Genomic DNA, 9,692 nt, shown 5'->3' with positions numbered 1-9,692 from the left:
GAAAGTGGGCTTCCAATGTGGGCCTCCAAAGTAACTAATTTTATTTTTCGATACTGTTACAATTCATTGGGCTCATTAGAGTAATGAATTCAACTTTTGATCATAAAAGAGAAGATTGTCATCATCAAAAGTATGAGAAGAATGTTATGTTGCTTTATAGAGATAAATGCCAGAGACTATGGTTTTAAAAACCAGACTAGACCAGACGATTCAACTGGGAACTAGACCTTAATTTGGTCTGGTTATCATCAAAAATCGAAAATTGAAGAAAAAGCAAGAAAAACTAGAAACCGCAAGTTCAACCGGAAAAATCGAGAACTAGTGTGGTTAAACTGGTTCTTGTAACTAAAGGGGAAAAAAAAAACTAGAACCAAACTTCTTAAATCTACACTAAAAGTGTTGGTGACAATAAAATGAAAGAGATACTTATGTGTTGGATGAAATGTATGAAAAATCTATGCATGCTTTGAACCTTTGACTGAAATTAGATGTTGAAGAACTTCTCTTGAGAAAGATTGGAGACTTGAGGGAGAGAGTGTGTATGAGAGAATATGTCACCATGTGCTTGTGCCATGCGGAGGAAAGAAAACTGAAAAACAAAAAGAGTTTGAACTTTGAAAGGTTAAAACTTTAAATATGATAAGTCTTCAGAATATTGATTGATATAATGGAAGTAAGTGGTAACGTGTGGTGCTAGATTTTGGAGGTAGAAAAAAGAAAGAAAGAAAGAGTAAACCGATGTAAACTGTGAAAATGTGTGACTAGAAAGTGGAAGGATAGTAAGTCTATGAATTTTCTTGTCATTATGACATTTGGGTTTTAGTTTTTTGTAATAAATAAATTGTTAAAGTTAAACTATTAAACTATTATTTATAAAAATAAAATTACTAACTTAGCAAATTATAAGTTATGAAAAATAAAAATTCACATAAATATATTTAATTTATATTAATTATGACGTCATCAGTTTGACCTCGATCGAACTAGAAATTGATAACCAGTCTCTTTTCCAGTTCTTTGTTTATATTAGTTTTCTTTTCTAGTTCTTTGTTTATATCAAGGTTCCAAATTAGGTCCAGTGTCATTGGACACTGGACCTGTTGGGATTATGACACATGTCTATTTTTAGACATGTGTCATCATCCAACTGGGTCTAATGCACTAAAAGTGTCAAATCCAAACCTTTCCCTTATATCAGTTTTTAAAACCATGTGACATTGACCCTGTTGAGATTGTAACACGTGTCTATTTTTGGACACACGTCATCATCCGATTGGGACTAGTGCACTGAAAGCACTAGATCCAAACCTCTCCCTTATATCAGTTTTTAAAACCATGCCAGACATAATTGTGGAAGTTGCAAATAGTGCATTTAGTTTTTAGAAGCACTAAATAGACCCAAGTCTTTATATAGATCTTGGTGAAAAACCATCTTATCAAAAAAAAAAAAAATCTCACAAATACAATACATTTTTTAATCCATTTCGAGTTCAAAACTTAAGGCATCATCAACAGCACCCTAGGCAAAGAAGAATTATCTTATACATTGATTGCACGCAAGCGATAGACCACACGCTGACACGCCTATAGACTCTACTTCTTGTGAGGTAGGAGACCACATACAGAAACACCAATTCTTTCTTTTTCTCTATCATCTCTATAGTGAAAGATCTCTCCCAAAGCCCAATGGCTCCCATCAAAGAAATACCAACTAAGAGAAATGTGGCATATAGATTATAGGCTACCATTTTCGGTGAGAATTGGCCAATAGCAAATTCTCCAGGAAATTATGGTGGGAGTGTGAGCAAATAATATGTATTGATGGGAGAGAGTTTTGAATGAATAGTTAGCTTGTTCATCAATCAAGCTCTGCAGAATGGTGACATCCAAATCAGAAATCTGCAAGATTGGTCATCGTTCTTAATTAAAAGAGAAATCAAAATCTAATATAATCATCTACATCTGTAATGCCAAAAGGCAATAAGCTGAATGTTTAATAAACATTGAAAATTAATCATTTGTTGATAAATGGAAAGTTTAAAACTTTGTTCTGCTTTCCGAAGTCCCAAATCCACCGCCTCCACAAGGAGGTGCTGGCTTGAATAGAATTAAAAATTGAAAATTTTGCTCTGGCTCTTGGATGAGATGGTGCCATGGCCAGCTTCACATTGAAGAACAAGAAAGAAAGGTGTAGCAAGTGATAAGCACTGGAGTGTGTAGTGTTGGATCACTAACCCAGAACAGAACAAAGCAATTTCATGGCTAGCCCTCTTTCCACTATGAGGAACTACTGGCCAGAAAATTAATGGTCATCTCTCTTCGCCAGTGCTGTTGTTTTACATATGGGGCACAAATTCTTGTGCGTCAGCCATTGTTTTATACAGTGGGTATGAAAATCATGCCCACATTCCAGTGTCCCAAGATTATCTCCATCTTTGTATTCCTCCTGCACATCATAATACACAATAATTCAGGCAAAGAGAAGAAAACCAATACCTACCCCCAGCCCCCAACATGAGTCAAGTTGGTCACACTTACCTGACAGACACAGCAGGGTTCTCCCTCAAGTGGAGACCCTATTGCAATAGAATACTGTCGCTGTCTCAAATGATTTAATATTGTTTCTTCACTCAATCCCGTGCTAACATTTCCAATGCGCTCTTCCAGCGCCAATAACTCCTATAATTCCAATACACACCATATTACAAGAATAAGGATTTTTTTTTTTTAAACAAAAAATAATAATAATAATAATAATAACCGAAATGTCTAATCAATTTTTTGTAAAATTTACCTCATAAGACATGTTATCAACATCCAGCCGCATATCCCTATGTCGATCATGAATATCCGCCACCCCAAAAAACACTGACTGGTCAAGTATCATGACATCCTGACAAAAAGGTAGAAGCATGTGTCAGAAAAGTAGTCATATGCCACTATTCTTAAATCATAAACAAGATAAGAAAATAATGCAAAATCTAACCTCAAATCGCAAGTTCTCGCCCCTACGCATGAGACCCAAGACATTGCGAATCTGCTACAAACAAAACAACAAAGTAAGCTTTAGAAGGTCACTTTTTTGTCACGATGACTTGGATATTGCAAATGAGTATTAAAGTATAACACAGACATCGTATGTTGGGAAACCAATGAAATATAGTTTTAGAATACAGAAATTTTTGCTGGACATCAAGGTATGCATATGGTTGAGTCTATGTCACCACCAGAGTCAACATATTTGAATTTAAAAAGAAAACATCATAGCAAACCAGAGCTCTAGAACAGACCTCAGATACAAGCCTGCCACTTCCTTCACCGGCAGCAGCTGAACCTCGTAATAAATAGGGGATTCCAAGTCCAGCATCGCCATGTCTCTCCATCCACAATGCTGACCTTGGGTGTGACTGATGATGACCCTGACTGCCAGGTCCAGATGAAAAAACCATTTCTTGTGAGGAAACAGGAGGGCCTGAACGCAACAGAGAATAATTACTGCTGTTGCCTCCAGACTCAGACCCAGCAGAAGAAGACAAAGATCGGCGGCCATAATCAGACAATCTTCGAGGAAATTGTGGAGGATTCTGTTGAGGAACTAAGGTAGGAGCAGACAATGGATGGACACCTGAACTGGGGCCACCAGTCCGAGAAGTAGAAGCAATGTTTCCTGGAATACTTAAATTTACACCAGTTGAACTTCTATTTGCTGGATTTCTAACAAAATTTCTGACTTCAGTAGCAGGCACAAACATAGGACTTTCCAAAAGGTTTCTTGACATGCTTCTTGAGCCCATTTCTTCACGAGGTCCAGCATCTCGGTCTCCAGAAACAACAGAGCTTGATGAACTGCCAATTCCTGAGCTAGATCCTCCATTCCACCTAAACGCTTGCACATTTCGTGGCAATGCAGGAACATGGATAAAAACTGGCTGACTGTGAGGAATCATATTATCTGCAGCTGGTGCTGACCTCAAGTCCAAAGAATAATCAACCGGAAGAAGCCTCGGTGGCAGCTGGGAAGATGAAATACTAGAATGCCTAACAGCACTCTCTGTTGGGAATAAAGTAGGGGCAATAGAATCTTGTTGATTGGGAGGAGTTATCCGTGCACGGGAATTTCTTTGGGAGCTTCCTGCCACTCTTAAATCAGGAATGCTGTCAGAAGCAATGTCTCTTGCACCTAGCCTGAGTCTTGGGTTCACCGGTTCTGATGGAGCAGATACACCTAAACTGCTACTCCCGTTAAAACGAGCAGGAACAGCAGACCATGCACTATTTTCTGCCCTCTGAAAGTAGTTAGGACTTCCAGATACAGAAGACTGTCCAACAGTTCCATCAAGAGCTTTTCTTTTACAGGATACACGGCGACCCTCCATTGAACAACCTGGTCTGCCATCATTCTGTTCAACCAAAAATCCACCACTTCTGGAATGAAGTACATGATTATCAGAACCACTAGGAGGTGGGATCCACTGATTTTCTGATCCACTAGACTTGTGCATATTAGGACATTCCAAGACTTGACTATTATCATCCCCATTACCCACAAAACCTGTGTTTAAGTTAAGATTCTGGGTATGCACATCAGAATTGGAACTTTGCAAAAACAGTGGGTTCATATTGACATTTTCAACTGAAAAAATATGAGTTGGTTCACAGCTCTGTTCTTCTAACCTTGAACCAGCCCCAACACAACCACTTCCAGAAGATGGCCATCCAAGTTCTGCTTTCCGCTCTTCATGACTGACCTCACTCTGGGCATTGCCAGAACTAGGTTCACCTAAGCTCCATCCGCTAGACATCGGCCGTTCATGGTTCATAGAATTCAAATATGTGATGTTCATATCACTGGGTGATAGAATACAATCTGGCATTAGATTTCCTGCAGGATTTCGCATATTATTCCAGCAAATCTGCTGCTCTATAGCAGCATTACTCGATGTAGATCCATGGTCAAATTCCAAAGTCTCAGTCAAGGAACCAATTCTACCCCTCTGCCCTTGCATTGGGGCTAATAATAGCTTCCTTAGAAACAACAACAACAACAACAGTCGAGCCTTAGTCCCAAAATTTTATGTCGGCTATGGATCCTCAGCAGCTTCGTTATAAAGATACAGGTAAAAGTCTGGAAAAAAATTCCAATAGAAACTGTAAGTCAAGTACACTTTCAGTACACCTGATACAACAAAGCAACAAAGACATTGGATTAGGAAGTTAGGAGAGCTCCAAACTAATCTACCAATATAACAGTCTATTGTGTACGCATTATGTTGGTGTTCAAAGTTAGGGTGCCTAAATGAAGTTGCTGATGACAAGGTAATTCTGATGCCTGTTAGTGATGCCTTGTTTTTCTTATTCTTTCCCCCTTCCCCAAAAAAAAAGAAAGATCCATCTTTAACTCCCTTTACTGCTGCTGTTGATGGAGTGGTGTGGTGGTGGTTAAAATTATCATACTTATGTATTTGCATTAGAATGTGTAAAAATGCCAACTTGACCTGAACACAAGGTGGAAATTACGATTAGATCAATGGTGTTGTTATGAACAAGTAATTATCTCATTTTCATTTTGGTTATATTTTGACAGGTTAGTGTGGGATGTTGGTAGAGTGATTACTAAGTAATCATGCACTGTAGTCTTATGTATGGCATAGTTAATTTGCTAACATTTCCATTCAATGAAACCTTAAATATTTTTTCTACAATTTCTTCTGCATTTATTTACTTGATACACTGCTTGCCATTTCAACTCTCATGTGTTTTATGAAAGTATGATATTCTAAAACTGTAGTTGTTTTAAGCCATATATAGACCTATCAGATAGATCAATGGAAGTTTGGGACATATAACATGCATCAGAGTCAAGTATGAATTATTGGTTCTCTCTTTTGTGTTTTGACTGGGTGAAAATTTTGGCTGCATTGATAAAGTTTCTTGACACTTGAGAACCCAGAAGCTATTTATCTCTATTTAGTGTCAAGAGGAACAAAAATACAGGAACCATCCTTACATTACATTATGAACACAGAAATGATGGCCTTATCAAGTTTCTCAGATGGTCAGATGTCAAGAAGCTTCAGCAACGAAGCAAGATTCAGGACAAAAAAAGGGGAAGCAAACCATCTACAAACTCAAAAGTAACATTAATAATTGATGTTTCGTACTATTCAACTCACAATGGGTGTAAAATCATCCAAACATCAGTTGCTATTCTATATGTCAATATACCGATAACGACTGTAAGCTCATAATATCATGTCTACATGAAACATAGAAGGGTGACAAATACCACTAGAACACCAATGGTAGTAGATGATTAGCAATGGCAATCAAAGCAAAAGTTACAGAAGCAAAAGGCAATAGCAAATCAACCCATATGCTATCTCGACCTGCTAACAGTAAATGAATAACAAATTGACTTATTCTTTACTATTTTGTATATATGGATGAAAATTAAGCTCAATGTGAGACACAAAATTACGCCAACCACGCATCATAACCTTAAGACACACAAGAGATACAAGCATTCCTGTAAAAATCACAATCTCCACCACCCAAACCTCAGCCTACAAAGTTAATAAACAGGAAGCATCCATACTACACAGAACCCCCACCAAAGCATTTCAAAGCAATCACAATCACATATAATCAAACACCCACAAGGCAAGCAAAAACTAATGCTACAGAACCACCAAGTCAAAGTTACATGATTTCAAAGGCAAAACAGAAACACAAAAAAGCATTCCCAGAAAATTTAAATTTACTATCTTTTTTTTTTCTTTCTATAAGGCACACACATACACACTGAATCAATCCCATATAGAAATATTATATATATATATATATATATTTTTTTTTTTTTAAATGAAAACTTTTTAGATCGGTTCAGCACTGACAGGGTCAAATATGAGCTAAATATTATTCAAAACCAGCTTCATCAAAAATGATTTTACAAATCAAATAGCAGATGAAAACCCAAACTCAATTAACAGACTTTAAAACACAGAACCCCTCCTAGTTAAAATAGCATTAAAAGCTTTAAAAATAAAAACCCATATTTTTTTCAGCTAAATTTTGCTTTACAAAAGAAACCCAGAAAACAAAAATAACATACAAATAAGACATGACAATCAAAATCCGATCTTGTCACCAACTGATCAATCAAAAAAATAGTTGCAGGAAACAAAAAAAAAAACAAAAAAAACAAAAAAAAAAAAGCTTACCCAGGAGATGAAAATAGAAGAGGCTGATCTATATGAAAAAATCTGGGCCAGAAAACAAAGAAACTAACCCAGATAAAAGAAAGATGAGAGAAAAAGCTGTATTCTTGTTCGGCCGGCTTGGACTTTTCCAAAGAGAGGCTAGAAAACCAAACCCCAAGAAGCAAATGAGAGAAAAAGAGAGAGATAGAGAGAGCCTTTAGGTGGAGGATTTGAGTAATGAGATAGAGAAAATGAGAAGTGTAAAAAAGAGAAGAAGAAAAAATAAAAATAATAAGGTGAGAGATTAAAGAGGACAATAATCTTTTTAAAATTTAATTTACAAAATAACCCAAAAGAAAGAGAGAGAGTTAGAGGGAGAGAGTAATACTAGTCATAATAATAAATATTTGAATAAAATAAAAGGCCAAAAACAACTGGGTAGGGGCAGAGATGCACTACTATTTGGCTGCTTACCAAATGTGCTTAAGGTACCCCTGTCTTTCCTCGTGATTTTTTCTTTCTTTCTTTTTCTTTGAAAACCATAATAATAAATATAAATTAAAAATAGCATAATAACCAATTTTTTTGACTCGGCTCCCAATGCAAAGTTAAAGCCCCACTCTTTCTCTCTCTCTCTCTAAATTAGTCTCTATCTTTCTCTCTCTATCTTTTTGTTGTTGTTGTTAGTTTTGATGAATGATGATGATATTGTTGTTTTGTGTTGTTAACTTTGTTGTTATGGTATGTATACATCTCTCCTTCACGCCAAGCACCTGTCCTACTGCCCTGCCCTGCTTGCCTGCCTTCTTTACTGCTCTTTCTCTCCTTTGCCTTTGCCTTTGCCCCTTCCCTGTCTCTCTCCTTTTGTGAAGACTCCCTCTTGTGGCTTGTTAATTTTAGCTCTGTTTTAGTTGTGATCCAAAACAAAAATGGAAATTATAAAAATGCCCAAATTCTTTATCCCCCCCCCCTTTTTTTTTATATTAGATCACAAATTCTTTTTGGTCACTTCTTAAAAGTTTATGAAATTTTTTTTTTTAATAAGAAAACGGGTAACATTTATTAAGACGAAGATAACAACATTACATCATGAGTCACAACAGACTCAACTATATAATGAGTTTCTTCTATTCAAGTTACATAACCAACAACATGCCAAGTATATTGTGCCAATAAAAGCTTATGAAATTGATTCTATTTTAAGTCTTTATCTATCTCTATTATTTATTTTTGTTGTTATGTACTATAATAGAGTAAAAAAAAGGGGGAAATAATTGATAAAACGTTAGATTTTATCTAAGTAACCAGTTTTAATTTCCTAGCAATCCTCTTTTTTTTTCTCTCTCTCTCTCTCTCTCTCTCTATATCCTTTCGGTTTAATAATTGATAAATTGATCTATGAAGAAATTTAAGGTGAAATTTTAAATTTCATTAATGATTTCAAGTTCTTTCAACTAAGTGTACGTTTGGCACCTTTTGCTTATTATTTTTTTAAAAGTGTACTAAAATATACTTGTATTTTGAAAAAATTAGGAAAATAAAATTTTAAAAAACTATACATAAAAGATAGAAACTAACAAAGATGGTAAAGGCCTTAGGTTACAATCCGAATAACATAAAGAAATATAACAAAGATGGAATTAAATTGAAACGATTTCATAAATTTGGGATTTAATTGAAAAAATTTAGAACATTTGACTTAATTTGGAATATGGTATAAATTCTGGTTTCTTTTATGTAATTTCCAAAAAAAAAAAAAAAAAAAAAGCAAAAACAAAAACAAATTAGTGCCCGTTTGGTCATAGAGTTTAAAAATTGTTGTTTAAAAAGATGTGAAAATTATAGTTTAAAAAGTGTTGTTAAAATACATGTTTTTAGTGTTTATAAAACAAAAAAATGTGTTTGGTATCATAGTTTAAATAACATGTTTTAGTGTTTAAAAAAACATAAAAATGTGTTTAGTATGTGTGTTTGATTTAAAAATAAAGTAAAAAAACTGACACCTTTAACCAAAATAAACATTTTTTTATTCAAAAAATATTTTTTTAATGCCTAACAGGACTGTATGGGTGCGACTGCCGAGACAATACAGCTTTGATGTCTGACGTGGGCCATACAATGTTCAACATAATTACACAATTGCCACTAAAACACTAGTTTTTGTTGTTTAAAAACAGATTAGAGATGATTTCAAAAATATCATTTTAAACACTGATTTTTGAACACTATTTTCCAAACAATCCCTGAACAGGAATGACACACCAAACGTCCTTTTTTGTTTTTGAACATTAGTGTTCAGTGTTTAAACACTGAACATTACTGTTTAAACTGATAAACCAAACACGCTCTTGTATAAAATGGTATATGTGGCATGATTTAGTTATTATTTTAGGTCCCATTACTTAATGACCTTTAGATCTTCTTCAACACCCAAAAATCTGGGTGCTTGTGCAAAAAATTTGTGGTTGGGACTTTAGTTGCCATCACATGGGG

The 9,692-nt window shown here is 35.2% G+C and overlaps 1 protein-coding gene across 4 annotated transcripts; it reads right to left on the bottom strand.

Moving 5' to 3' along the window:
* Positions 1-1,894: 1,894 nt before the first annotated feature.
* On the bottom strand, positions 1,895-7,529 carry LOC115974159 (probable E3 ubiquitin-protein ligase RHG1A). Of its 4 annotated transcripts, none has more exons than XM_031094380.1 (6): positions 7,221-7,529; positions 3,291-5,176; positions 2,987-3,040; positions 2,795-2,893; positions 2,539-2,679; positions 1,895-2,446 (listed from the first exon to the last, which is right to left on the bottom strand). In XM_031094380.1, exons 2-6 carry the CDS (start codon positions 5,004-5,006, stop codon positions 2,303-2,305), a joined length of 2,154 nt encoding a protein of 717 aa, XP_030950240.1. In that variant the 5' UTR covers positions 5,007-5,176; positions 7,221-7,529; the 3' UTR covers positions 1,895-2,302. The 4 variants fall into 4 exon arrangements, with proteins under 4 accessions (XP_030950240.1, XP_030950244.1, XP_030950242.1 ...); XM_031094384.1 differs by having other exon boundaries at positions 2,987-3,037; XM_031094382.1 differs by having other exon boundaries at positions 3,291-5,125.
* Positions 7,530-9,692: the final 2,163 nt, after the last annotated feature.

This window comes from Quercus lobata, chromosome 2 (assembly GCF_001633185.2).
Source record: "Quercus lobata isolate SW786 chromosome 2, ValleyOak3.0 Primary Assembly, whole genome shotgun sequence".
In the NCBI taxonomy this organism is placed as follows: domain Eukaryota; kingdom Viridiplantae; phylum Streptophyta; class Magnoliopsida; order Fagales; family Fagaceae; genus Quercus; species Quercus lobata.
The sequence above is the reverse complement of the archived record's forward strand: the minus strand, read 5'-3'. Positions and strand labels throughout refer to the sequence as shown.